Source organism: Falco naumanni, chromosome 4 (genome assembly GCF_017639655.2).
Source record: "Falco naumanni isolate bFalNau1 chromosome 4, bFalNau1.pat, whole genome shotgun sequence".
NCBI lineage: Eukaryota > Metazoa > Chordata > Aves > Falconiformes > Falconidae > Falco > Falco naumanni.
In genome coordinates this window covers 13,756,707-13,784,190 of record NC_054057.1, presented here as the reverse complement: position 1 = coordinate 13,784,190, position 27,484 = coordinate 13,756,707, and the positions used below count along the sequence as shown (strand labels likewise).

The following is a 27,484-nucleotide window of genomic DNA, read 5'->3' as shown; positions in this document are numbered from 1 at the left end:
AAATCCCATGCGATCGACAGACAAGCATCCACACTTCCCACTGGCACCCTTCAGCTGATGGCCACCCCAGGCTGCCCACAATTCTAGTAAGGATACAAGTGCTACTACATCATAGGATGTAGAAGATGAGCAAAGATTACCACTTGCTGGGTGGGGAGGTCAACGTTCAAGTCCTTCCCGGAGTTCAGAGTATCACTGATGCTGCCACTGTGGTGCCATCATTCTACCTGTGGCTCCTCCACAGCCACCTGCAATTCTCTGGGTACTTGGCTGCAGCAGCTGCCTGGCTGGCCATCATCCTGCTGTCACCGTGCCAACTTCAGGGACTGCCCCCAGGATAAGCATCACTTGCTGAAATCTATAATCGTTGGTGTCTGTGGCACATGAAGACCTGCAGCGGGGAACTCATACGGCAGTCAGAGGAGAACTTAACACTGTTTAGTATGTTGTGGGGCCACTCAAATTAACCAGCCTAATATCCGTTTTCCAGTTTGTTGTGTAGGAAGTATTTTACAACAATCAATAAACACACGTGGGCTTTTATTTTAGTTGGCAGACCACTGCAGACATACACACCCCCCCCAAACAATAGTAAAAGTTGTGTTCCAAACTTCTAAACCAATCCTCAAAAGTAACTGTGCTACTTTTAGCAACAATGAAATACCCTAATGCTTCTACTGAAAAGCGCTCCTAACTGACAAGCTAACTCACTGAGCAAAGAGTGAGTAGGGAAAAACCCAAAACCAAAGACCTATTAATAATTGCCCATAAATACTACGAAACTACCCACCAAAAAAGTGTTTTGGCTGCTGCTGTACAAGACCAGCCTCGCCCTGCAGATCCCCTTCCCCACGTTCCCACTGCATCCCTACCTATTAACCTCACAGAGACTTCAGAGTGCTTGACAGATTACTAACTCCCTTCATCCTGAATTTGCTTTTCCTTTGCAGGAAGAGGGTAAAGCTGTTAAAAAACATGCATACACTCTACAGTATGCAAGAAAAAGCCCATAGTATTAAAAGATAGCGTTAAAGATGAGAAACAAAATATTCCTCAGTGCTGTAGCTATGACACTAAAATGCTAGACGAGGAATGAAAAGGCAGAATGCAACTTAATCTGTAATGCCAAATTACCTTTTTTTTTTTTTTTTTGGCAATTACAGTCTCTGAAGAATCACTTTTCTATTTTTAACTACAGTTTTCCATCAGATTTGTAAGAAACTTTAAAAAAGAAAAAAGGAAAACATTTCAGCCTGATCCACTTCCCAGGCTGTGATAACATCTCCTGCCCAGTAACCTATGTACTGATGGAAACACTGAATTTTGGCAGAAAAAACAACAGCTCGAAAGAGACTGTCTGCAGTTCTAGTACCTTCACAGATTTTTATTAACAGCTGATGGCAAGTGAGGTTAGCAAGATAGAGCTGATGCTACATGAGATGAAAGAGTTAGGTCACCAGCAAAGCAAGGGAAGCAGGATCACTTTTCAGCAGTAATGAATCATCAGGTTTGTTTAGCTCAATGGGAAACTTCCCCCTTAAGTTTGCCACTGTACCTTGCAGCTGAGAATCCTTTCCACATTAAATTTAAAAGATAAAATGGTGGAAAGGTAAGTATACATCAAAGTCAGACCCCTAATGGTCAAGAAATGCTGCCAAATATATTACTACAAACCTTGTGATACTGGGTGGGAAGCTTTCTGTAAACCCTTTGCTTCTTGAGTAGAATGATTAAGATAATTTCTGCTATCTCTCTCCGTGAATTTTTGTTCTTGATAGGAGGGAAACCAAAACCCACACCCTCACCCCCAGAAAATGGCACCTCTGAGGGCTCCAACACCAGAATCCCCCTTCCTCCCTGAACTCTAAAAAAAAATAAACTGATTTCTGTAATCTAAACACATTTAACGAAATCTTGGTATACTTTCAAGACTGACTTTGGCAGGAAGACACACTGCAGAAATTTTGCAATCTGAATTTCAGTGACCAGAACCTGAGAAGATTCAATCTTTCACAAGAAAATCTGTTTTAAAAAAATATATTAAGAAATCAAACATTAATCTTCAGATCAAGAAAACTGAGATTTGATTCGCCCTGCCATAATTATTTCTACCAGACAGTGCTTACCTAACAGTATTTTCAAGATTTTCATTCACTTCAACTATACCAAGGGCAAAACCCTGACTGGTTTAAATAACAGCAAATGTTTTTGTGGTAAATTCAAAGGGATTAAGAGACAACTAATCATGTATTAACAGATAGATTTACATCCGGTACCACATAAATAGGGTCAATATGATGTATAAGCAAATTATAGTAAAAGTTTTATTACCCGAGAGAATCACTTACAGCTGTTAAACACACAAAAAAAGTAAAAACACCTCAGGAAAGCTCAAAGTCCCATCCTCAGCTCAAAAGAGAAAAATTAGCTACTGCACTACTGCACAGCAACAGCCTTTGTCTCCTCTTCCACTTCTAACAATCTGGGAAGAGAGGTAAAGGGAAAAGGGACTATATATTGACTACACCTGTGGATCCCACATTAGCATGTGTTAAGAAATACAACAAAGTTCAAAGACATCCCTCAAACTGCAAGACCTATACTGCTCCTAATCATATAGCTCAGTGACCTGGGGCAGGACTATAAAAGAAAATGAAATTTGTTAGAAGAGAGACCATTCGGGGTGAAGGCAGACGTACAGGCAATCTTCCAGTCCGGCTGGAAAGGGATTGCTTTCAGGTTGCAGTGTCACAAATTGCACCATTTGGAGATCTGTCTATAAGAATAAAGTGGACCCTGATAAACATAACTAGAACATAATCCAGGCTTATCTCACTTCCTAGGCTAGTAGCTGCTCGCTGCTATGCAATGCAATTGCTTGAACTTATTTTTGACAGAAATTTGGCATTTCTTAATCAGCAGAAATAATGAGAGCAAGTATCTTTTCCCAATTCAAAGATAAGCATCCCCTCTGTCTTACCCACCTCCTAATCCTGAATTAACATGAGCATAACCAAGAAACAATGCACATAACCCACAGTCTTAACCAAGACACAGCTATTGCACTGCACGCCATCACGGAAAAGTATTTAGAAATTGCAATTAAGTAGTCACTTGTCAAAATTAGTCTTATGACATTTAACCAGGATGTGGTCTCTTCTCCTGTGGTGAGAACACATATAATGAGCTTGTATTTCCAAATCTATCATCAGTATCATCATAGCTTAAATTCCAAGTCTGTAACAACATATTTCCAAAAATACCCAGGGTATAGTTTGATTTAGCTTTTTTCTTTCCTGATAAAAATGATGTGTTAGATACCTGTTTCCCTTACAACACAGTGCAGAAAAAATACATCTCAAGCAGTACTTTGTCTTTTACAGCCATTGTGGAAGATGGCTGTACAAAGAAGCAAAGAACAGATTTTATACGTTGCCAACAAAGGCCTGTTATGAAAAAATTATGAACGTTGTTTTGGTCTGCAGAGTTCACATGTTTGAAAGCTATAAGTGTATGTTAATATGAGTTTTGCTGATTAATTAATTCTAGGACAAAAAGCATGTATCCTCTGTTTCCTAACTCCAATGAGATACAGTACAGTGACTTTATACCAGCTGTGTCTACACCAGGAATTTGCAGCAGAATTAAAATAATTGTTCCAAACTTCCTACCAGCTTCATTTCTACCTCCCAGCTGGCCAGGCTCTGAAAGAGTTTTTGGAGCAAACAAGTTGCTTCCTTTGTAGTTTAACTTAAGAACAAATTTATACTAAAAGCCAGTTGTCTTTTTTTTTCTCTCCTTTGTTTAGTGATGATATTAAACAGACCAGTTTTTCCACAACCTACTACCAGATTACCAGTCCACACACCAAGACCAAGAAAACCGTCCAACTTGCAAGACTCCATCAGCATCACACACCAAGCATCACAGGGCTCTGTGGCTCCTTCTCTGATGTGCATACCTTCTTCTCACTTACTGCATTTTCACCTTTTAAAGTCTTGTCCATTTTTCCTACTCTTTACTCTTCTTCTGACTGACCTCCCTGTCCTTATTCTCTTTTCATGACCCTAACTTTCTCCCTCCCCATCTCTTAACCCAACATCTCTGCACTGTCTGCTATGCCAACACCCGAGGACAGCTCCTCAGAGTCGAGCTTGCAGGAGATGCTTTGCTAAAGCAGCTGTCACAGCTGGGGGCTGAAGAGTTGCTGCCCACCACGATTACCCAATTGTACCAGGTCGTAACTGATCTTCTGACTCCAGTTAGATACAATGATGGGAAAGGCAGTTTTAAGAAAATACAGAAATGATAGAACATATATAAATTGTTCCATCAGCAGTTGCGGTCAGCGTGCCAGTGAACAAGATAACCACAAGACAGGATCCTGTATTGCTCCTTGCCAATCATAACCCCCGACACTTTGCTAGCATTTCACACAGTCTGGCTGGAGGAGGAGAAACCACCCATTTCTCCAGTCCTGGGTTAAGGACGATCCCTTGTTCATAGACACCCTCTCTGGAGACCAAACAAAAGCCATTGTTGCCATTGTCACTCTTGCACAAAGCAGCCGAGAGGCAGACCACCACCTTTTGACAAGGAGAAATGTCTTCCTGCTGTTAAGGGACCACGGGCATGGGAATGCAGCTCACCTGAGACTGAGAGCAGGGCATTCTTGCATTAAAATCCTCAAGATGCCCTCATTTTTGGCAAGCAGCATAGTGAGCACGGCAACCGGTGATCTTCCTAAGACTGATCCAGGCTGAGGGTCCTCTGCCCCACCTGCACTTGTTTGCCGCCAGGTACAACAGGCTCCAGCCTGAGCAACAGCCTCCACCTGGGGTATTTCCCTGACACTGAGGCAACCACAGCCACACTCCACCTCCACTTTGCAGGCACACAGCCAAACAGTTCTTATCTCCAGGTAAGATCAGCTGGATACCTCAAGGTTCGTACATACAATCTTCCCAGCACACAGGAAGGGCACAATGATTTTATCTCACACATCTCGGGCTGTAGCCTTGAGCTCAGCTGTGGAAGACACAGCTCAATTTGCAGGAAACTACACTCATCAACTTTATTCTAACACTAAGAGTTCATGCATGGTCCTCGTCAAATCCCATGGCAGGAGAGAATGCATACCTGGCTGCAGAAGCCACTGATTCACTTGACAGAGATCAATACAGTCAAGCAGGGAAGCTCACGTTTGTTCTTTAAGTGCCTCCCATCCAACAGTAAAATGAAACTTTCTCAGGTTTTACTGGGAGAAAGATGGAAGAGCAAAAATTAGAGATTAAAACATTTGGAACAAATAAACCTAACTTCAAGTCCCTAGCCCACAGCCTTGACAAACATGAGAGTCCCTCCACTTCACTTCAGAGACCTGCCCTCTTCTTCCCCACACCACCAAAAAAACCCAAAACAAACCCCAAGTCTTGTTAAAACTAGCATATTTGCCAAAGTTCTGTCAGGGAATTAAGATTCTTCATAGGAATCTGTTTAATGTATAGCTTCACGGAACACTGATCTGCTTTCACAAGCAAATCTGAATTTTGTGAAAATTACAATAACTGCAAAGTAATTTTAAGACATTGCTACCAAAGATTCCCTCATTTTTAAACTTGAAAGAAAAAATTCTGGGTTTTGCTACCTTACAGTTAATTACCAAGAACAATGATTAATGCTTATTCTGTTTTTTTTAAGGGGGGGGGGGGGGGGGGGGGGCGGGGAAGTACTGTTTATTTAAGGAGTTTCTCATCTTTTAGTTACAGAGAGTGAGCTATACTGAATTAAACTGTCTGGTTGCACAAATGAAAAATGGTGTACTACATATTGGCATTTAATTTAACTTGAGTTAAATATACCACGAAAGACCTTTTCATCAATTTGAAAATCCAAAGATTCTATGCTAATGACTCTCCTGAACCACACTTGGGTTAACTGTGTAAAGTTAACAACTCTTAACTGTTGTTAAGAGACAGTAATTTCACTTGTTTCCATAACAGCAGTGAAATTACCAAAAATTTGCTATCCAATGTGCATAAAGCAAAATTTTAAAAGTAAGAACTATATAAACAATACTTATCCAGTAATTCCAAGTCTCAAAAAAACCTGAACTACAACTACTTTTAAGGGAAATTTTCAGCATGGTAAGGTCACAGAATCTGGCCTGTGCTTGATATATCCACACTTATGTATGTAAATCTTTTAATGAAAAAGAGACAAGCACACTTCCCTATTTCTCTGCCTCTTGCCAAATAATACTATTGCTGGAAAACAGCCAGAGCAACCATGTGGTGGTTAAGACCCACAAACCACATCCCCAGATGTCTGACACACAACAGAGCGCATGAAATACACTTCTGCAGGTGTTTGGGTCCACCCTCTCACTGCTGCATTTTGGGTACTGCATACCCTTGTCAGAAGCAAAACCCAATTTTGAGATATTGGCGTTTACACCAAATACCATATCTCTTCATACTGAGTATCTCTGGTCATTCCACTAGATTCAATATGAGAAAAATGTTCCTGATCACGGTTAAAGCCACTATCAAGTACCAACAGATTATTTCATTACTATTTTAATCAGGATCAGTCAAGAAAAAGGATCAGAATTTGAAGTCCTTTCATAATTTAGGACATATGAGCAGTTACATTAATCTGAAGTTACCATCAGAAAAAAGGCACTAGAAAAGCTGCACTAGCAACAGGCTGTAAGGTCACAAGAAAAGTGTTCTGCATTCAGTCTTTGCTCTGCTCCCCTGGCAGTGGTCTATTATCATTAGCTGTTTCACTATTTCATGACATTTGATTTAATTACCGTGACTAATGGAATTTTAAGGAACATGCTGGTTTGCATTAGCTCTCATAGATGTTTCCCACTTTTTTTTTCTTCCCAGTTCTTGTTTTTCAATTTAATTTTTTGCTCATTTGCTTTCCAATCACATCTGCCTTTAAACACAGTAACACTTTACCATGAATTTTCGTAACAGATGAGAAACTAAGGAATCTCCTATTCCTTAAACATTTAATTAATGTAGCAACTGTCTGAAAAATCTATGGGGTTAAAAAGAAACCAATCTTAAATCTAGATTACTTTTGTTGCAACAACAGTTTGGAGCCAATAAGTTTTTTAAAAATCACTGCACAGATGCAACCTAGCCTGTACAGTTCTAGAGGTGAGAGAGTAATCTACCCAGTGCTTGAATTTCAATGTTATAAGGGAGAAAACCAACGGAAGCCAAATCAACAATATTCCAAAAGGCAAGACTTTGAAGTGAAAGCAAAGCATACATCCTGTTATGTGTACTTGGTTACTTCCTTCAGTTATATATTAACAAATTTCTCTTACAGAACACTTTTGTTTGTCCTCCCACCCCATCCCAAATTATGGAGAATGTACATAGTGTTTTAGGGTAAACTTGGCTGAAAAGTTCACCTTTTTACTATCAGATTATGCTAGGAAAAAAGTACACATCTCTCAATTCTTAATGTATCCAGAAATGAACTAATATAAGAGGAAGGAAAACAAACAAAAAAATAATAGGTCAGCATAGTGACCAGCTGTAGAGGCTTACCAACATTTAGGCAAGAAATCTTTGAAGAATATTGAAGTATTTAGAACATGAGCTCAGTTTTCTCATAGCAGGGATAAATATGGTGATCATATGTCATCATATTTTGGGGAAAAAAACCAAAACCTCACACAACGGGTTATCCTTCATGTAATAAAAATTGCTACATTTTAATTATGTAAAGACTTAAAAACAAATGCGTAACCATTCAAATTGTATTTATTTAATTACACTGTAATGCAAATAAGTTAGGTCCATATAAATTCCATTTTGTTGTATGTACAACCTATGTCATTAGCAAGCTGATTGAGCCAGCTGGTGTTAAGTGTCCACCTCATCCTCTGGAATGTACGTATCTTCAGACACTTTCTCTGTCCATCGGCTGGTTCTAGAACAGGACCACCACATCCTTCATCCCCAAAGTAGACTGGAAGAGGAGGGGGGAGGAAACCGAAGTCAGATTCGCAGCATGTACTCATTTTTAAATGGATATTTGTAAAATACAAGCCTGGAGGAACAGCCCTGTAAATGTACGGAACAAATGCCAGCCCCCAAAATACTGAAATAATGCCACCTTTAAAGTAAAATTTCAGTCTACAGAACATCAATGTGCTTAGAAAAATGAGCATCTGTAAGCTTCAGATTAAACCAAACACATTTCTGGTATCTGTGTACATACATTCTGGTATGCAACACATACTTTACTGTGTGCAGAGACACGCCCAGTGAACCAGGAAAAAGTCTCAAACTGCTACTGAAGCTAAACATAGAAACAGTGTCAACAAACAAAACACCTCCAGCAAGTTAGTCCTTGAGACAACAGAGGATTTTAATGAAACTGCAACATGATCTTGACACCTTTTTCCGTATTTGACTGTTAGAAGTAACTCCCTTGAATCACTGAATCCTAAAAAGGGGTTTTCTATACATTATAACTATGTGAAGCTAGAACATTAATATATGACTTTGCAAACAATACAGTCCATCAATTACTTGTCTTAGCAATACCTAGCTCTGCCCAGTAACCAAAATTATTTCAAGAAAAATAGAAGAGTCACACTTCAAAACTTTGTCTCACCCATGGAAGTCATCCAGTAAAACTCAAATACCACAAGAATTCAGGTATTACTAATGTCATGACGTTGCAGCACTAAACAGTTCCAGAAGGAAGAGGCAATGTGAGCAAATGCACTTTGCTTCAAGACAATGATTAACATTGAAGGATACAGCCCTTTACTTCATGCAGCTTTTATGCAGCGTTACTACCATGTTTGCAAAGGCAAGAGATTGGGTTTTGTTAAACTCATGCTAGAAAGCTGAAAAGTTATTCCTCAGTGCACAAACTTGCATAAACTGTTGCTCTACAACAGACTAGTGTCCACTCAAAAGGTACAGGATGTCCCATATAGTAAAAGCCATGCAAGATTAAGAGAAAGGCCCTCCCAATAACTTGTATTCTGCTGTCTTCTTGTCTGGATTTCTGAAGAAACAAAACCCATGACCTGCTATGCTTTCACCCTAAACAATCAAAAACAATGGATGAAAGCAATGTGTGCAACTGTTGCTGTCCAGAGGTTACACCCAAAATGGCAACTTCCTGCACTGGGTTTGCATGTACATTAGGAACCAATACATACCTCCAGATAGTTGGCTCAGGCATTCCAGGATCCGCACCTCTCTTAAAACCTGAAGTGAAACATACATATATATAAATATGTGCGAATTCTGACATAGTTAAATCATTATCAAATTATTCCAGCCCATTACATTGCAATAAAAAAAAAGAAGACCTCCTGAGAACTGTGATTCATGAAGCTGTGTACCAACCTGAATAAAAATTGCACATTCTTATCAGGGTTAGAAAGCAGAGAAAATAAATACACGTGTACAGGGCAATTTTGTTTTGCTTTTAATTCTTACCTGCATCTTTATCTGACTTAAAATTCAGGGCCAACTAGCTATGTGAGATGGAGAAAGTTATCTATCCCAAAGATCAAGACATACATACCAACACAACACAAAACCAGGCCGATTTTTAAGTGTTGGTTAGAAAACAACCTAGAAAGGCAGTACCAACAGTGACACCTACAACTGGTATAAGCAAGCATCCTGGGTCCTAACAGGCAATGTTCTGCAACGACATCCAATGCAGAACTTAGAAGAAATATTTCAGTAACAGTTCACTCAATTTAGGCTGACAGAATTCTAAATGTCAAATACAATTGAACCTAACATCTCCCATTTTTACTGGCACTTTTTGAAATGCTATCTAGTACTAAAGCTTGCAAAGAAACACAGTATTTATCAACCTACTAACACCCAGGAAAACTAAGACAGAGTTAATAACAAAGAGCTCATCCTCAGCTAATGACTCGAGTACCAATTCACTAAAGCAAACTAATGCTAGAGAAGCAACTGAACGTTCAGTGTATAAAATATCTTTGCCCTCTGAACTGTAAAAGTCTTGAAGTGTAATCACGCAATTCATGTACTGTTCAACACACTCTCTCCTACATCTGCTATCTAGAAATGGATGTTACATGAAAAAATACATTATTTCCCTTGTTTACCGCAAATAAATAATTAATGCCAGTTCGCCTGAAACACAGGCCATGAAGGTTAACGAAAAAACTTCCAGTAATTTCATGGGGAACAGGTTAACTCTTTGTAGATAACCTTGTGTGATCTGAGAGTATTCAGCACCCTCACCCACTTTCTTCGCTTGCCATACTGTCCAGCAAAATTGCTTTAAAATTCATGAAGTTATATTAGGAGTTACACTTTGTGTGTGTGAATGTTTCTGGCTTTTCTTCCCCCCCCAGTACCTTCAAATAAGGAAGCCAGGTTCAACAAAACTGTACTGGTCTAATTTACCTACTTAACAGGGGCAGTCACTTCAAAGCAAAAAAACTACAACAAAATACAACAAAAACACCCAAAACCTGACCAATTACCTATAATTGCACATGCACATACCAGGCTCCCTTATACATCCCCTGAGCATCCCATGCTGACCTAGAAAGCCTTTCAGAGAAAGTTAAAAGCTCAAAATTTCCCAAAGTTTCCTTGCCTGTGTTTAGTTTAGCATGTATTTCATATACACAGGGGTCAATACAAAAATTTACCTTGAATCTGTGACACCAAGGACTGTGTAGCCTCGGCCCTTCCACTGCATCACACCTTCCCTCCCAGATTCAATTGTAATCCCAGTACAAAAAAAGTTCTTCCGTTTCTAGACTTTGAGTAAATGCCACCTCCAAATGTCTATGGCAAGTGAAAGTGGCACCTGCACATCTCCTTCCCATCTGCTTACACTTAATGTCCTTTCATTACAGCAGACAAATTCGTAAGAAGGCAATGCAGATGTGGAACAGCACACTTATTTTCTGGAGTTATGAAGCTAAACTACTACAACTTAGTTTCTCACTGCTACGTAACAGAAGTATACAAGGTACCCTAATATCAGTGCAACTTCAAATATAACGACATGGCTTTACATGACTTAACTTACTTCCTCTGATGTCCCTGAGAACAAAAGCATATTTCCCACATTCATAGATACTGTCATAAAAGTAAAATCAAAACAAAAATTCAGCAAGAGCAAAATCAGGCCACAAAACACTGCTGCAATTCCCACCCAAAAACAAGTGACAAACTAAAAATGGAAGTGCAATTAAACTTAAACCTAATACTGCCAATTAGTGTTTTTCCATAGTGTTCGAAGTGGCCTCTTTTACCTGTAGTTGTTAAAGCCTGTATGCGACTGTTGAAAAGACCAACTTTCTCCTGATTGCTATCTACTATGTGAACAATCAAAGCCCTTCAAATTGGAGGCTGCATTCTCCTCCATTAATTAAAACAACCTATCAGCTTTGACTGTAATTACATTAAGCTCCCAACCCTCCTTCAGGTTTGCATTCAAGGCAGAGGTGCCTGCCTGTTTTAGATGCTCTTCCAGAAAGACCCACTGGAGTTGGGCAGAAAATAAACCAGGTGAACCACAAGGATTAGCCTTCCTGGGGCCCCTTGCCACGGAAGCAAGGAACAAGCGTGTCACGGCTACTGCACATGTGCTTAAGTAGCTACATCCAGGATAGTCTTCCTCGGTGGTTTTTAAGGATTCAGGCAGAACTACTCCCAAGTGGTGGTTGTGGTGGCGGTGGTGGGAATCCAAACCCGCTTTCTAACAGGGAGTGAAAGTCTTAAGTAGGTCAGGCCCTGTAACACGGACAGCCGATGGCATACAGCCCAAACTCTGCAGGACAGCCATCATGTGGCGGTGATGCCCAGCCAGACCCATGACAGGAGCAAGTGAAATACACCCTGGGCACCAGGCATGATACCAAAGCATCCCCTGAATGCTCCACAGCAGTTCGGAAACAGGAGCCACGCCATTTCGGGAGATTGTGACCTGCACCTAGCTGGAAATTCAACCTCGGGCAGAGGCCGGCAACCCCCGCGGCACCACGAAGGGGCTCCTGCCCGCAGACAGCTTTCTCCTCGCACACGGACGCCCTACTGCCAGAAACACACAGCCTGGCAGCTAGGCCGGTCGGTCACCGATAATCACGGCATGATTAAATCACGGCTCCGTTCGCCGCCAAGCCGCCCCGGTGGCGCAGGCCCGGGCCGCTCCCGCGGGGCCCGCCCCCTCCTCACCGCGTACGCGGGCTCAGCGCGCCCCAGCGCGGCAACAGCGCCCAGGCACGGGAGGGCGCAGAAAAAGCTTTTTAAAGGAGAGAAAAAAAAAAAAAGAGAAAGAAACCAAGCGCCCCCACGGCCACCGCGCAGCAGGGCCAAGGGCAAGGCCCGTCCCTGCCCCACGGCTCCCACAGGCCGCCTCACCGGCCGGCCCTCAGCCCGCTCCGCCCGCGCACGCGCGGCGAGGCCCGCACAGCCCGGGGGCGCCGGGCGCCTCTCCCCGACGCGCGCGCGCTCCCTTCCACCCCCCCACCCGCCCCGAGCACGCGCTGCCGGGCCGGGCCGGGCCGGGATGGGGGGGGGGCGCGCCCGGCCGCCCCGGCCTCGGCCTCGCCACCGCCCGCCGAGCGCCACCGCCACCCCCGCGCCGCAGTACGGCCGGTCCCCCGGCCGCCGCTGACCTAAGTAAAGCACGACGGGGATGAAGCCCCAGCGGATGGCGAACTGGCCGCCCTTGAAGAGCTGCTGCAGCCGCTGCTTGGCCTCCTTGCTGAGCTTCGGCATGCCGGCGGCGGGGGAGAGCGGAGGAGGAGGAGCCCAGCCGCCCGGGTAGCGCTGCGGCAGCGGCGGGGGGCGGGCCTCCATGGCGCCGCCGCCGGGTGGCGGGGAGGAGACAGCCCCTTCCCTGAGACGGGCGAGAAAATGGCGGCCGCGGGGTCCCTCCGCTCGCCACCGACCCCGGGCATGCGCGGCCGCCCGCGGGGTCCGGCTCGCCGGGCGGGGGGTGCGGGGGGTCGCAGGGGACGCGGCCGCCTTCGTGTTGCCTCTGGGCCCCGCGTTCGTGTTTCTTTCCCGGAGGTGTCGAGGTACGCGCGCTGCGCAGGCCCCTCTGGAGGCTGGGACGTGGCGTCTGGTAAGTGACAGGTGGCGGTGGAGGGAGAAAAGAAGCGTTTCTGGACGGAGCGGGACGTGCCTGTGCGGGGTGTGCGGCCTGTGGAAGCACGCAGGAGGGCCGGGCAAGTTCTGGCGGTGAAAGCCGGGCTGTCCGTATGGGGAGAGGCGTTCTGCTTTCAGACCTAACGTTGAAAAAAGCCAATATAGCGCTGAGAGCCCGTTGTCCTTACAGACTCAGAGCCCCCGTAAGTACCGAGGCCCTTCCTTGTCTATCTAGTGACTGAGTGGCCTCTGCCAGGGCCCCTTGCAGTGCCCGAAGCACCGAGCTCTTGTCTGTTTGGCACCGCTGCCTGCGGGGCGTCGTGCTGCGTGATGGCGCTGCCCTTGACTCCCTGAGTTGTGTTGCAGTTGTACCGTGTTCATTCTTTCTCAGGCCTCCTGCTACCTTCTGCTGTAGTGCCAGAGCCAGGCCTTCAGGTTCCTAGTATTGCTGATGGGCTGAGTTACTTAACAGACATGATACAGGTTGCCCGTGTTAACTACATCAAACTCCTGTCATAGTTTAGAGGGAATTTAATTGCATATGGAAACTCTGAAAAAAGTTTTTAGAAATCAGTCCTTGTGACACTGCAGAAACCTACTCAGTTTTGTTCATAGTCGTGATTTATTGACCAGACACAGTTAAAGCTCTGCATGTTATGTATTGGTTTGCCTAAGGCAATTACTTGAAGTTCTGTTACCATTTTGTCGGTGCTTTTAGATCCAAAATAGAATCCAGGGCTGTAATAAATATCTCTTATACAAATACCACATTTCCTTTTGCAGTGTGTGGATGCCTGCTCTGCCATTCCAGGATGATAAAAACATGAGCTTACAGCTTGCTCTTTGCTTTCCAGGTATGGACAGGTAGCCAGCTGCAAGCCATGTGAAGGATTCTAGCAGTCTGCGGCTCGCTTTTGCCACGGTAAGTCTACCAATAATCAAAATGTGGGGGATAAAGAAGTATTTTGGTGTTGTGGTGGCATAAACATGTTGCTGTGTTACCAAATGCACAAATAGCCTTTCCTTATGTAAGCCAGTCCATATGCACTGTACTTTCATGCGCATTAAACGTGTTGATGAGATACATCGATATTTCTAGTCATGTGACAGACACATTTAATATCTAACAAGTAAAGCAGAGGCTTAGAGTTTGTGAGTGGCATCTTTATAAACAGAATAGCTTATCCCTAAGCAAATGAGCAGATGAACATCAGTAGGAAGCCCGGACTGTGAACCTACACCTTTCCCAAAAGAATATGCTTTCGTGTCAAATGGCATATGACATGACCATGTGACATATTTTCTTTATACATTCTTAGCCATTAGGGGCAACAAAGTGTGCTCCAGATAGCGACAGATGATAATGGGAGCACGTGTTGTGTCAATTGACTTTGTGAGGGTTAGTTTTGCTTGATGAAGTTTTTTATCAGTTTGGCTTACTCCCCTCTTCCTGCAGCAGGTAAGCTGCTGGGATAGGTAGAAAAATACTTGCTAGTTATCTTCATTTCGCTTTAAAAATGAAGTGTTGCCAGTATCATCTTGCAGGTAGGGCTTTTTCCAGTTCATTTTTTGGCAACCAAGGTGGTGTTACTTCGAAATAGTACCTTCAGATTAATGGAATACTTCCATTAACGAATCCAGAATTTCTGGAACATACTAATGAAGACTTTTCTGTGGCAGGCATGGGCAACTAGTAATACAGATATTTCATCCATAAAAGACAGAGCTGCCTCTGAAGTGCTGTTTGTCTGTTGCTTTTTTCTGCATGGTATTAAAGGCGAGTTTGTACTTACCAATGTGGTCACGTAACTCCTACTTTGTCGTATCTGGCCTGGTATTTGTACATCAGTGGATTGATGTATTTCTGCTCCTGAAATTGAATATTATATAACTATTGTTAAACTATTTTAGGGGTAGTCTTGCATTTGAGCTGGGAATTCTAACTTGAGGTAACAAGTCTTTCTATCTGTAGGTTTGCATTAGCTTTCAGGTTTTTTGGTATATCACTGTTGTCAAACTTTTCAAACTAGTACACTCATGAGTAGAATTGTGTAGACATTCAAAATGACAAATTTACTATTCTTCCAAAAAAGTGTAGTGCAAGTGGCACATTCATTTGTCAGTAATGGTTTGTCATACTCAAAAGAGAAAAAGGTCAAACCAACGAGCTCTCTTTTCTGACCCTTGCAAAGGAAGAGAAGTGGTTGCTGCAGGAACTTATTTTTCAGCAGTTTGTATTACATTGATTTTCCTTTCTAGATGAGACTAAATCAGATCTGCTTCCACAGTGTAGTTAACGGTGTGTGTGTGTTACAGCTTGTTCTTTCTAAATGTACAAAAGCAACTGTTTGTTACAGCACACAGCTTGTTCATGATCTCTCACAAAATATTACAGTAAAATGTGACCCACCGCATTGGAATTAAATTTGAAAGGTATTTTTCTTTAAAATGCTTGTAATTTTAGTGTAAGTAGGATTCAGATGGTCAAATTTACTGAACAACGGTTAGACAGCTCTGTCTCCTTCAAGTATAAATTGGTTTAACAGTGTCACATGTGATACAATATATTCTTATTGTGGATGTTCTTGAGAAAGGATATTCACAAGTGTGCCGCGTGTACCAGGTGATTCTCTTGTTGCCTTCACATAAAGTCAAGGAGTAATTTGCAGAGCACAGCAGCTTTCCTTGATAGTTTTCATTTCTCATGTTTGCTAATTCTGACGTTTGACTAAAAGCTTGTAGGTTATTTCCTTTATTTAACTATAGAAGCCAGGAAATCAACAGCAAGAAAATAAATATTTCTTTGCCACAGTTCTCTTGCAAACAAAATCATTACTGTGGCCTAGAAAAGCACAAGTACATGTGTTTTGTATGCAAATAAAGCAGTTTATTCTGTATAGTTAATGGTCTGAATTTATGTAGTGTTACAGACTGAAGCTGAGAAAGGGTATTTGTAAACTAAGAAAAGTGACTGGAGAACAGCATTTCTTCCATCATAACGTGCATCTGTATCATATCTGCAATAAAAAAAAAACACCAACCCACAACCAAAACGCAACACACATACACACCACCACCCCGCAACAAAACAAAACCAAACAAAACCCCAAACAACACAAAAAAAACCCCAGAGCATGCCAATAGCAAAGGTTTGTACTGACTCCAGAAGTGTTCTGTGCCTTTATTTGGCTCTGGTGGCACCTAGGATGTTAGAGGGTCTGAGAGCTCAACAGTCCTTTGGTGAGCTATTGACTCAGCCATAGGGTAAAAGAGAACATCAGTCATCTTCCCTGCAAGTTCAGTCTGGTGGGACAGCACTATTCAAATAATTGAAATATTGAAAATTAGCCCCTAAAACCAAAGGTGCCTATGCTTAGGTATGAAACAATAGCTGTTTTGAAGGGAGAAGTAATACCCAAAGAAATGGGCACTCTAAGAAATTGATAGAGGCAGCTTTGCCTGGAGAAGATAGAAGTAGGATGTGGTAGGCATGCTGTGGGCACTAGTTCACATTTGTAATTTATTGTAATGCTTCCGTGAAGGATGTTGGATTTATTTTCTTCTTTTTCTCTTATGGCTGATAATGAAGACTTGAAATGTTTTCATTAAAGAAGAAAAGAAAGAGCCTTAATTGCTGGAGTGACAAAAGACAGTAATACCATATATGTTGACATTTTTTTTGTTACGAAAAACCTCTTTGAATTTCTCTTGCCTCATAGTTTGTGTGATCAGCAACAACAATAAAATAAAATCACAGAGGTTTTAACTGGGACAAGAACATGAATCCCTCCTGTTTTATTAACTTGATTAGCAGTAATTCTGCAGGTGCTGTGTTTTCATAGCAAATTAATACCACTAACACTCATTGTAAACCAGATTAATGTTTCGGATTTATGAGTAAAGAAGAGAACTGAGATTCTTATAAACAGGACTGAATCACTTCAGCATGAGTCTCTGGCTCAGGGAAATAATGTCACTCAGTCTGATGACTTTAGTTGTCTGGTTTTGGTGCCAAGGGTAGATTTCACATTAAAGAATTGCAGACCTCTAAAGCTTTATGTCAACACACTACAAAGCCGTGCAACAGTGCATGCAACTCAGAAAGCTGACGAGGGAGGCAAAGTGAAGTGGCACATTAAAAGTTTGTGGAAAATTTCTGTAAACTCTACACAGGAAGTCACTGCAGAGCTCCATTATACTCTTACCACTCTCACTTTTCAGATTTCCCCTTCAAGAAACTGCATTAAATTCATCTGCTTGGGAACAAACTTTGAGTTTATCCCATTTAGGAGGAACTTACATTTCAAAGATACTATGGTAGGCATTTCATACTTCAGGATTACACTGTAAATCAGTATAAATAACACAAGGACACAAGCAAGATGTATTTAACAGATTTCCATTACAGGCTGAACCTTTACGTTGTCAGTGAAATTGGTAGTATGTTATGACTACATGTTCTATTTCACGTTATTATTATGATTAGCCTTTCTGTTTCGATTGTGCCCTGTTAATGATGGTCCTTTTCTTCCATTCCATTTGAGTATTCCCATTCATTTAGTATAATAAATCACAGCTACTCTGCAGTACTACCGGTCTGGCAAGTGTTCCTTGCTCCTTTGTTTCACAGAGAGACAAATAAAAATGGAAATCCCTTTAGTCAAAATAAAAAAATACTAAGGCTGTCCAATTATGTCATGTGGGAAATGTCAGAATTCTAAAATTTCTCTTGAATGTTGTTAAGACCTAGATTACTTGGATCTGAGTACATGAGGTTTTGTATTTTACATATTTTCAAAATATACTTGAAATACAGAGCAGTGATGCATATAAAAATTTTCTGTCCAGATTACAATCCCTTTTATATGAATTTCTGTGTGATACTTGTTGGCTGTACTCTAGTCACTGTCTGATACAGGATATTTCCAAGAAAAGTGGTATTGTCAGATGCCTATAAAGAAAATTAGTAAAATGACCGGAGTGGTAGGAACAAAAAGCAAGGTGTAGTAATTCTGTATATTCAATACAAAATTTATTTATTTAAAAATAAACCAAAACTGAGTGGTAATGTGGAGTTAACTACAAAACAGTAATAATTTCATTGTTTTTCATTACAGCTCCCAAGGCCAGTGAAGGAGACACAGCAGTTTGAGGTGAGACAGCATTCAACAGAACCTCATCAAATGCTTTTAGAGACCTTTGAGAAGAACTGCTGTTGTGCTTGAAAATTGAGTATTACCTGTTGCAAAACTTTGTTGTTGTTTGAAACTTGACTTTCCCATTCTTCCCATCTTCATTTAATAATGAAAATTGTTACATTTAAAGATACTGCTACCTTTTACTATTGGTAGTTCCTCTAAAAACACAACAGTTCTTAAATACATGTTTTTATGATTGCAGTATTTGGCCGAGGATGAAAACAATAATCTGATTCCTTGCATACTTTCAATGATACGCAAAAACCTGATGGATTAAAGGATTTTCTGAGGCCAAAACTAATATTCATATTTATTCAATCTTTGTTTTTAAATTAAGCTTTTTTTGGCATCTGAGCAGTGAAGGTTTCAGTAGCTCTAGGAGGATCTTCCTCTAAAGATACTAAACCTTTTATTTGTCAACAGATCTCAAGTAGATTTTTGTTGCTAAAGAATATGTTACTATAACAACACATAACTACAACGATTCTAAAGGACTTAAGAGATGCTTGTTCTAGGCAAATTTTTACTGTGATTGAAACAAGGTGAGGAAAACAGTGAATATATTCTGATTTCCAAAAGTCTTTGCTCTTAGTATACTTATTTTTGTACTAATTCTGGCCTTAGTACATTTTATTAAGGTGAGGCAACCATGAAACCAAGAATGTATGTCTTTGCAATCAGTTGACAGCATTGCACATGAAAACGAAATAGTTCTTTTTGAAACAGAACATAAATTGGAGTATTTGAAAAATAAGAGTTGTAATTAAAAGTCAAATTCTGCTTCCTGTCTTCAATGAGCATTTGTTGTAATAGTCTTTCTTAGCATCCATCTAAAAAAACAAAACATGCTGCTGAAATGACTTTTTCTGACAGTGAAATACTTAAAAATAGTAACTGATTGATGCACAGCATTCACTTCACTGATTTACAATAGCGCTTTTGGATGCACTCTTTCAAATTTTACAAGCTAAATGTTTACTACAACAACAACAACAAGATACTAATTAGCCCCTGATCATAAGCAAAGAGAAAACAAGTAGTAAAGCAAAAAGAAGGACCTCTGAGTTGAAATGCACCAGGTGGATGTGGAACAGGTCTGTCTGGGTTTTCTGCTAGAATATGAGTTTGTTCTGGTTTTTATCTTGAGTCACTGCTAAAAAAAATAGTTTCAGTTACTGTGTATATCCCTAAGTTTCCTTTTCCTTTGGTGCCTCCAAAAGAGGAAGGGTGTTTGTTAAGATAAAAGTATAAATTAAATTTTAATTTAGCATAGTTTTAATTTAAATAAAATTTAAAGCATAGCTTTAATTCTTGCTTCAAAGATAGTCTAGGTTTTAGTGTTGTCATTATAATCTTTTTTAACAGCTTGTAATGCAAATTATGGAGTCCAGAGCATAATACAAGAGGTTAAAATACGTATATTTTCAGATCTCGGGTAAGATTACCCAGTCAACAAAGTAAATGTCATGTATATGTATAAACTGAATCTTTCTCAGTATATCTAAATATTGAACAAAACAGATAAACTGAACGTAGGTATTATTTTATCTTGATTGTCGGCTTGGGGGGGAATTGACTTCAGAAACTTAAGGACAAACCTTTAGTCACGTTCCTGATTCAGCATGGCCTAACCATCACCAACAAGGCAAGGAGAAGTTCACACCTCCTTTCGCCAAGCTCAGGGTGCATCATATGGGCTTCTGTTAAAGGTGACCCTCCAGGAAGAGCTGCCTTCCAGAACCTGAAGTCAAACTGGTACTGACAAAAGTATCAGCATTTATGCCTGTCTTTATTTTTCGCTTTTCAGTAGCTCGGATTTCACTGAAAATTTCTTTGAGATCTTCAGCACGCCTTACAATCAGTAATTTAGTATTATAATGAGGAGTAATTAAGGCCTTTCACAGATACCTGGGGGTTGGTGATCAAGGAAAGATCTTCCTTTGCAAGTCTTGTGTAGTGCTATCAGGATTAAATGAAGTTTAACTCATGGTTAATGAAGTTTTTACTATTCTGTGAACATAAACCTTAATCTCTTAAAATGCTGTCCTTTTTGTCTTTCATACATAATTTCTGTCCAGACTCTGTCGATTCTAGCATAATCATATGCCATATTTAGCCCAGACAAATGTTTTTAGATTTTATTAATTTTAAAATATTGTCAAGTAGGCACACAAGTATCTCTTCTCTATGTATTGACAGCTTAATTAACATATCTGTAAGTTCATCTTAGACTCCTTCCACTAACACACCAGAAGACCAGTAACCTTTCAGGAAAAGAATCAGCATTTCAGTGTGGCAGTGTTGCTGCTTTTCAGTTAGGATTATTAAAAATCTCAAACAGTAATCTCCTGGGAGTGCAGAAATCCAGTTTAAGAGCACAATCTGTACCAGCACACACTGGAGTGATTAATGAGATTTCAGTAGATTTTTGTATAGCTTCCTACCTGAAGAAAAAAAAAAAACAAAAAACAAAACAAAAAACAAAAAACAAAAAACAAAAAAAAAAAAAAAAGAAACCAACTAAACAAAACAAACAACAAAAAAAACACCACCACAAAACAGTGAGGACAGATTAGTTGTCTTTCACCGCTTCCTGTAAAATGTTATAGGGACTCCTAAAGGTTCTATATTGAATGATAGCCATTGCAGCAAGAATTTTAGCAGAGGACGTTCAAGGAACCCCTGCAAGTTCCTTATGTTCTGCTTCATAAAGTCTGTTAGGCACACAGGTCCAAGTAAAATGGCATTTCCGTAATAGTTTAATTCTTTCTCTTTTTTTTTTTTCAAGTGTATATTAAGTAGACATCTGAAGAAACCATATTTTACTCATTTTAAGGTAGCAGTCACAAGAGATTAGATGCTGTTAAGTGTGACGAAGCATGAAGATGACAAGATAAATGAATCTGAGGCTTTTCAGCTTGATCACATCCTCCAGTGCATAATGGTATAGATTCTGTATTCCAGACACAAATGTCACCTAGGGGTTGAAATCATGCTAGATGAATCTATGTGAGTAAGTATAACTAAGATAACTTCCCCCATCCCCCCCAACTACCTTCCTATTTTAAATATAGAAAGGAAAATGAGTCCTCCTGAGTTAAGAGGCGAGTTAATTGCCTGTGGGATTTGGGATGGGAAGTTCTTTCTAAAATAAACACGGTAATAAAAGTTGTTCTTCCACATCTTAGGGGGAAAGACTGCTTCTAGTGACAGAGGACTAGACTAGACTAGGCATACTGGTCTCTTTTAGGACATTAGTACTGCACTACTACGTATAGCACTATGTATTAAAATTGTTAATTGTATCATAGCAAAATATTTTTCTGTAGTTCTTCTATGAAATGTCTTTAAAACCATGTGCAGAATGTAACCTCCCATGTTGTGTATTAGTTCCAGCCACTGATATGCTGGTGAGCTTTGAAATCCTGAAGAACAAGTATCTGCCAGGAAGCCTATATAGGACTTTAAAAATAAATTTTAAAATTAAACTACTGTTAAAAAAAATTAAAAAGAAATGCTGACTGAAGTTCTCAATCAATAAATTGTATCAGTTTCTGTTAATTTAGTTCCTCCACTTCATTACGGGAAGATGCTATTGATGCAAAATTCATCAGCAGTGTTTCATTAAAGCCAGCGGAGGGCAGGCTTGAATTGGAAACTGGTTTTGCTACTTCAGTTACTTGAACTTAAAATACCAGATGGGCCCTCAAACTGAAAGCTGGTGACGATCTCATCACCTTTACTATTCTAATTACGCTTCTGCTGGATAAAAGCTTTTTTTTGCAATTGCTGTTAGACAAAATGAGTGTTTTGCTATGTTGCTGTAAGAACAGTGAACGTTTAAATAAAGATGCTAATATGAAAGTGGGTAAGTCGTATTAGCAGCTGTGTGTTACTTATGAGAGAATCCACACTGCTTGATAATTAACAGTGTATATTCTAAAATGTTTTTTAAAAGCTAGTGAATATTATTATTTTACATATTTACATTTTACAGATGAAGAAACGGAGGAATAAAGTGATGGCCTTGCAACTTACCCGTCTAAGGTGACCTACAGAAGCAAGAACAAAATCCAGATTTTTGAGATCTAGCTCAGTGTTCAAGCATATCTTTTGCACAAAGAAACTATGGCATGTCTAACTCTTGCAAACATTATGGAAAAGATTGCTAGCAGCCCACATTGCTGAGGTTGAGGAGCTTACACTGATGAAATAGGCCAGGTAGCCTGACAGGCGGGTTGTAATCTTGAGAAAAATATTCTCAGGAAGGTGGGTGGTGATCAGATTAGGTGGCTAAAGATCTGCTTTAAGAATAGTATTGTATTATTAAAACAAGTACTCTGCATTTTTATGTATGTTTGTCATTCTTAAAGTTAGGTTGTGCTCTTACAAAGGAATGAAGAGCCTTTCTATGTAGACCTTTAAAGCCAGTCCAATCTCAGTACTAGGAAATGTATAGTTAGAAAGTCAGTTTGCATACAGGTGAAGGATTAAGATGCTAACTGATTGTTCCTCCCTTCCCTTCATCTTTCATTACAAGGATTTCAAATTATGAGTGCTTCAATAGGGTTCCTGCTAACTCACCAAGCCCACTCTGTGTACTGTACCTGTGGTCAGTAATATTCATGGGATTATCTGTTCCATTTTCTTTGTATTCTTAGGAGGTCATTACCCATCGTAACAGATTTTTAAATTATAAAAATACACTGGTTTTTTTTATCTATAAGCCTTAAACTGTTCTTTCTGTTTCTAGAGAAGACTGGAGGCATGCTGTTACAAAGCTTGCCATTCCCAAGGCTCATGTAAGACACACCACAGAACATCTGGTGCTGCATATTGAAAGCTCCATTTGTACAATGAATGAGCACATTGCACAGTGTATTTTTTCCTTTTTTTTCTTACTGCTGATTTGTAGTGGACATTTGTTGATGGTGGGAATTACTCACTGGTTTATATGACTCCAGTGAAAAGGACAGCATTGAAAATCATAAATTAGAATGTGAATGGGTGGGCATTTAATAGTTTGGACTCAAAAACTGTATAACTTATGATTGTGTTACTCATTTTTGGTATATTTCCAGACAAATCATGTTAAAATAGGAGTCAAATATCTGGCAGTGATTTAATGTAACTTAAACCAATGTGGGAGTTATTCCAAACCTTATTACTGTAAATTGAAGCAATGAATTTCAGGTTAACCTTCAGAGAAGTAAGTCCAGAGACAGACATGTGCAGGGAGGGCATTCAGACAGCCTTTGTGATAGCCTGTTACTTTTCAACTTTAGGATTTTCTAAGTACTGTGTGAAGGTTTGTAAGAATAGATTTCAGGAGTCTACTTTGAATTCCGTTACGATTCTTGATGATTTCTCCTTGTACTTTATGATTTTACACCTCACAAAGAGCTGACATCTCCAAGTAGTCATCGCTTCGTATAACTCACAGAGGCCTGGAAATGCAAGTACCTCAAAAGAGAAAAGATAATTTTCTCTTCTGCAGAAAGTAAGCTCTCCTCTCCTCAAAATAACACTAATTGAAGGCATTTATTTACAGACTAATTATATACACTAATTTATATCCCTTAACTCAAGAAGAAGCAAGAAAGATAACAGTTTAATTAACTAAAACTGCTGCTTTGAGAAGTATGGTTCCTGGTGTCAAACTTTTTTAATTCATCCCTAACAATACATTGCAACCTGTAAACTAAAAGAAATAAATATTATTTCATACTCTCAGGGCAAATGCTATGATTTTGTGAAGGGTACATTTAATATACCATATTCTGAGTCTAAAATTAAACCTTAATTCCAGAGTAGCACCAATTCCATCCAGAATTTTTTAGATTTGCTGTATTTCAGCGTGAGGAGGCTTTAGCTGTCTTGTTTAATTCCCTCTCTGTTTCTTGCAACATTCTTCATTCTCAGAGCAGAAGTACAACACACTGGAAGAACTAGCACATTCTCCAGCAAGAGCACAAAGCTGTGGGTTCATGGGAAGGATAACATCCATCTGCCTCCCTAGATAAGCCAAAACCCATGTTCCCAGCTTATAGGTGGCTTTTTTTTACCTTTTGCTCCATGGTAAAAATCAAAACTTTCTGTGGTAAAATTGCCTTTATATCAAAACCACAGATAAATCTACTCTACACTCTTAAATTTTTTTGACAGACAACTTGTAAGCTATAAACATTAAAATCATGTATAAATAGGGAAAGTGTTGATAGAGCATTTATGTAAAATAAGGTGTATATGAAAATTAATGTTAAAGATGTCCTGAATATGGGGGAGAATGAGAGTTCCAGCACACCAGTTATAGCTGTTCGATACATGGAGTTACAGGAGAGTTTTACATTGTTATTGTTACTGGTGTAACTGATTACATTTTCCAGTTAAAACCATTATCAAGGGGAAATAAGCCTGAGCTTTTGGGAGCATGGCAAGTTTTTCCTGCTGTAAGTTTCACAGGTTTACAGCTCTACCTCCACAATGGTCTTTTCTTACACTAATCCTAGATGGTGTGTATTCCTTTTTGTTTGTAACCAACTTTCCCTTTTATTTGTAATATGTATGTGAAATGATAAAAAAAATAATGATTTAAAAGCAGTTAAGATATTCCTACCTCAGAAACACGTCATTGTTATGTGCAGTTGTGCTTGTTCTGCTGAGCAGGCCCATCTCAGTTGCAGAGGGAGTTGCAGATAATGCAAAATAACTGTCTTGGAGCAGCAGCTGTTGCTATAGGTAGACTGACCAAAAGCCTGTTGTTGTATTTCTTTACATGGAAACAAATGCATAGATATATACTGTCTGAATAAAGAACATGGCATTGTTGTGTGGCTGTGACAAAAAATAAAATAGTATTTTATTGGCAAAGTATACTGAGTTTGGATTTTAAAAAAAATGAAAGAAATTCACATATGCCGTGCATAAAGCTTGTACAACTGTGTTTGATCAAAATCAGTTATTCTGGTAGTGGTACTTTCAGAGATGGGAATTTTAGTGACAGTGAAAAGATACTTCTATGGAATTAAAGCTTGCTGCTGTCAAGTTGCCAGGATCCTTACATGTGTGCTGAAGCGACCTTCCCCCTTCATAAATCAAGTATGTTTATACCTACTGTCACAAGTTGCACAGACACCAATGATTGCTTCCATGTTTAGAATTTTGTGGAGTCTGCTACCTATGAGCAGACTCTGCTTAAATGATCTGAAACGACTAATAGCTAATTTTGGTTTTGACATACTTCAGCCTCCAACAGTGTGCTGCATCTTCTGTTACACCTTCTGGGAATCTATGTGTAACAATTTCTTTTTCTCCCCACTTGGCTCCAAGCCAGAAATACATCAGTTTGCACAAATGGTTCTTAACCTTGTTCACGCTGGAGGCTTTTTTTTTCCTTCCTGCTTCTTTGGTTGTTGCATGTTTTTATAGTAAATTTAGTACTTGCAGAGTTTCCTGTATAATAAACCAGTGGTTACAATGCATTTTCTCCATGGTCATTTTATGGGTGTCTTACTGTAACGTAGGAGTCCTAAACATTAAGGCATTTAATCGGCTTTCTGATGAGGTCGTATTCTTGCCACTCGCTAGGGTAGGTGGCCCAGCTGGCAGAGGCAGGCTTCAGCATTTTCAGAGTAACCAGCACATTTGAAGGCTGATAAAACATGAAGGCACCAACCTTTCTCAACAGCTACCTGGCATGTTGCAGTGTCTCTGCTATCAAGAAACTGGTGTATAACTCATGGGGAAGGTTGTGCTTGCCGCAGGAATTATATTGGTAGCCAAACTAGCTTGCCTTAAGTTAATTCTGGAAACCCTGCAGCATATATGTGTGCATTATGTGTGTATAAATGTACATATACAGTACAGAACTGTAGGTTTATCGGAACAAATTTAAAATGAGCCAGCTTTGATATCAGCAGTGTATATGTATATACACATATAGCAAACCTCAGCTGCAGCTTGGGAGTACTCAGCGTTTCAGCTACCTAGAACCACATACGCAAATATTTGACATTAGAAAATCAGGAACATTTTGATTGAAGTTATTAGGTTGATACATGGGAGTTCTGTGTTAGAGGCAGGAAAAAATCTGATTGCAGAAAGAACAAGGTTACTAAGAACAGATTTTAAGATTCTACTTCCAAGCAATAGTGAGTAGCTAAAATAAGGCTAAAAGCCAGGAGCATGCAGGCTCCTACTGGTCAGTTTTCAGTTGATCAACATTGGTTTTTAATAACTAGCTGCAAAAGACTAATTAGGGACCTTACTGCATATCCTTCATTTCCCTGTCTGACGCTGTCCCGTACAGCTCGCTGTAACACTGGCCACTACGTGCAACCTCAGCACCTCTTGACCCCGGACCCAGCACCGATCAGGGCCAGCAAACATCAGCTTCAAGATTCAGGGTAACGTTAGGATTCTGCCACCTGTCAGTGATAACATATAACTTCCACTGCTGGGCATAAGCCAGAAGATACTAAACTGTGAGTGGTTTGGTTTTCTCCCACTAACAACGGGGAGAAATTTAGAGCGGTAACTTCACAGCACCAAAACCGTTCAGCACCCGTCATGGGAAATACTGTCAGTTCCATTTACTATTTTGGCAGGCATAATTTTATTTTTCAAGCTCTTTATATCAGCCACGTCAGTGTTTTAATTATTTCATACCTACTTCTGCATTTTAATAAGTCTGTGCTTCAGCAGCCACGGAAGATGGAGCCCCCCCCAGATTTTAGAGTTTTTTTTCATGGGGTGCGATACCTTAACATTTACAAGCTTCATTTACATTTCAACAGACCATTCATCTGCCTGCTGTCAGAGACTGTGTGTGGCATTAGATGTATATTTTAGAGAGATAATAAATTCTAATAAAAGGGGATCAGGAATACCTACAGCAGCTGTAGACATTTGTAACAGAAAAAGTCATACTTTGTATGAACGAGGTACGAATGGCAATGTGTGCAAGCACCAGCAGGAACAGCAGAACAGAGGACTAAGAGAATTGCCTGTTTTGTTGACACAAAAAAAACATTCCCAGCAGAATAATTAAGGGATTGCTCTTTATGTCAAGGCCACAGACCTACGCTTTGAAAACAGCCGCAACACAGACAAGCCGCCAGCGTAAGACCCAGCGCCCTG

The 27,484-nt window shown here is 40.1% G+C and overlaps 1 protein-coding gene, 1 long non-coding RNA gene and 1 other non-coding gene across 6 annotated transcripts; 2 read left to right on the top strand and 1 right to left on the bottom strand.

The window, feature by feature from the left end:
• Positions 1-7,772: 7,772 nt before the first annotated feature.
• TOMM7 (translocase of outer mitochondrial membrane 7) lies at positions 7,773-12,883 on the bottom strand. Its single transcript, XM_040590625.1, has 3 exons — positions 12,674-12,883; positions 9,209-9,257; positions 7,773-7,998 (listed from the first exon to the last, which is right to left on the bottom strand). The coding sequence occupies exons 1-3, from the start codon at positions 12,855-12,857 to the stop codon at positions 7,983-7,985; spliced, it is 249 nt and encodes an 82-aa protein (XP_040446559.1). The 5' UTR covers positions 12,858-12,883; the 3' UTR covers positions 7,773-7,982.
• Positions 12,736-25,825, top strand: LOC121086646. 4 transcript variants are annotated; one of them, XR_005827417.1, is made up of 5 exons: positions 12,924-13,078; positions 14,003-14,070; positions 18,266-21,359; positions 22,344-23,846; positions 24,269-25,825. It is a non-coding gene; the product is annotated as an uncharacterized LOC121086646 (long non-coding RNA). The 4 variants fall into 4 exon arrangements; XR_005827416.1 differs by lacking the exon at positions 12,924-13,078 and adding an exon at positions 12,736-12,821 and having other exon boundaries at positions 22,344-25,825; XR_005827414.1 differs by having other exon boundaries at positions 12,929-13,125; positions 22,344-25,825.
• LOC121088149 lies at positions 18,553-18,640 on the top strand. The gene has a single exon (XR_005827855.1). It is a non-coding gene; the product is annotated as a small nucleolar RNA SNORD93 (small nucleolar RNA).
• Positions 25,826-27,484: the final 1,659 nt, after the last annotated feature.

Excerpts from the sequence above, each read along its gene's own strand:
- TOMM7 (XM_040590625.1), bottom strand. The coding sequence starts at position 12,857 with ATGGAGGCCCGCCCCCCGCCGCTGCCGCAGCGCTACCCGGGCGGCTGG. Across the intron at positions 9,258-12,673 it reads CCCCGTCGTGCTTTACTTAG|GTTTTAAGAGAGGTGCGGAT; the intron begins GTCAGCGGCGGC and ends GTTTCACTTCAG.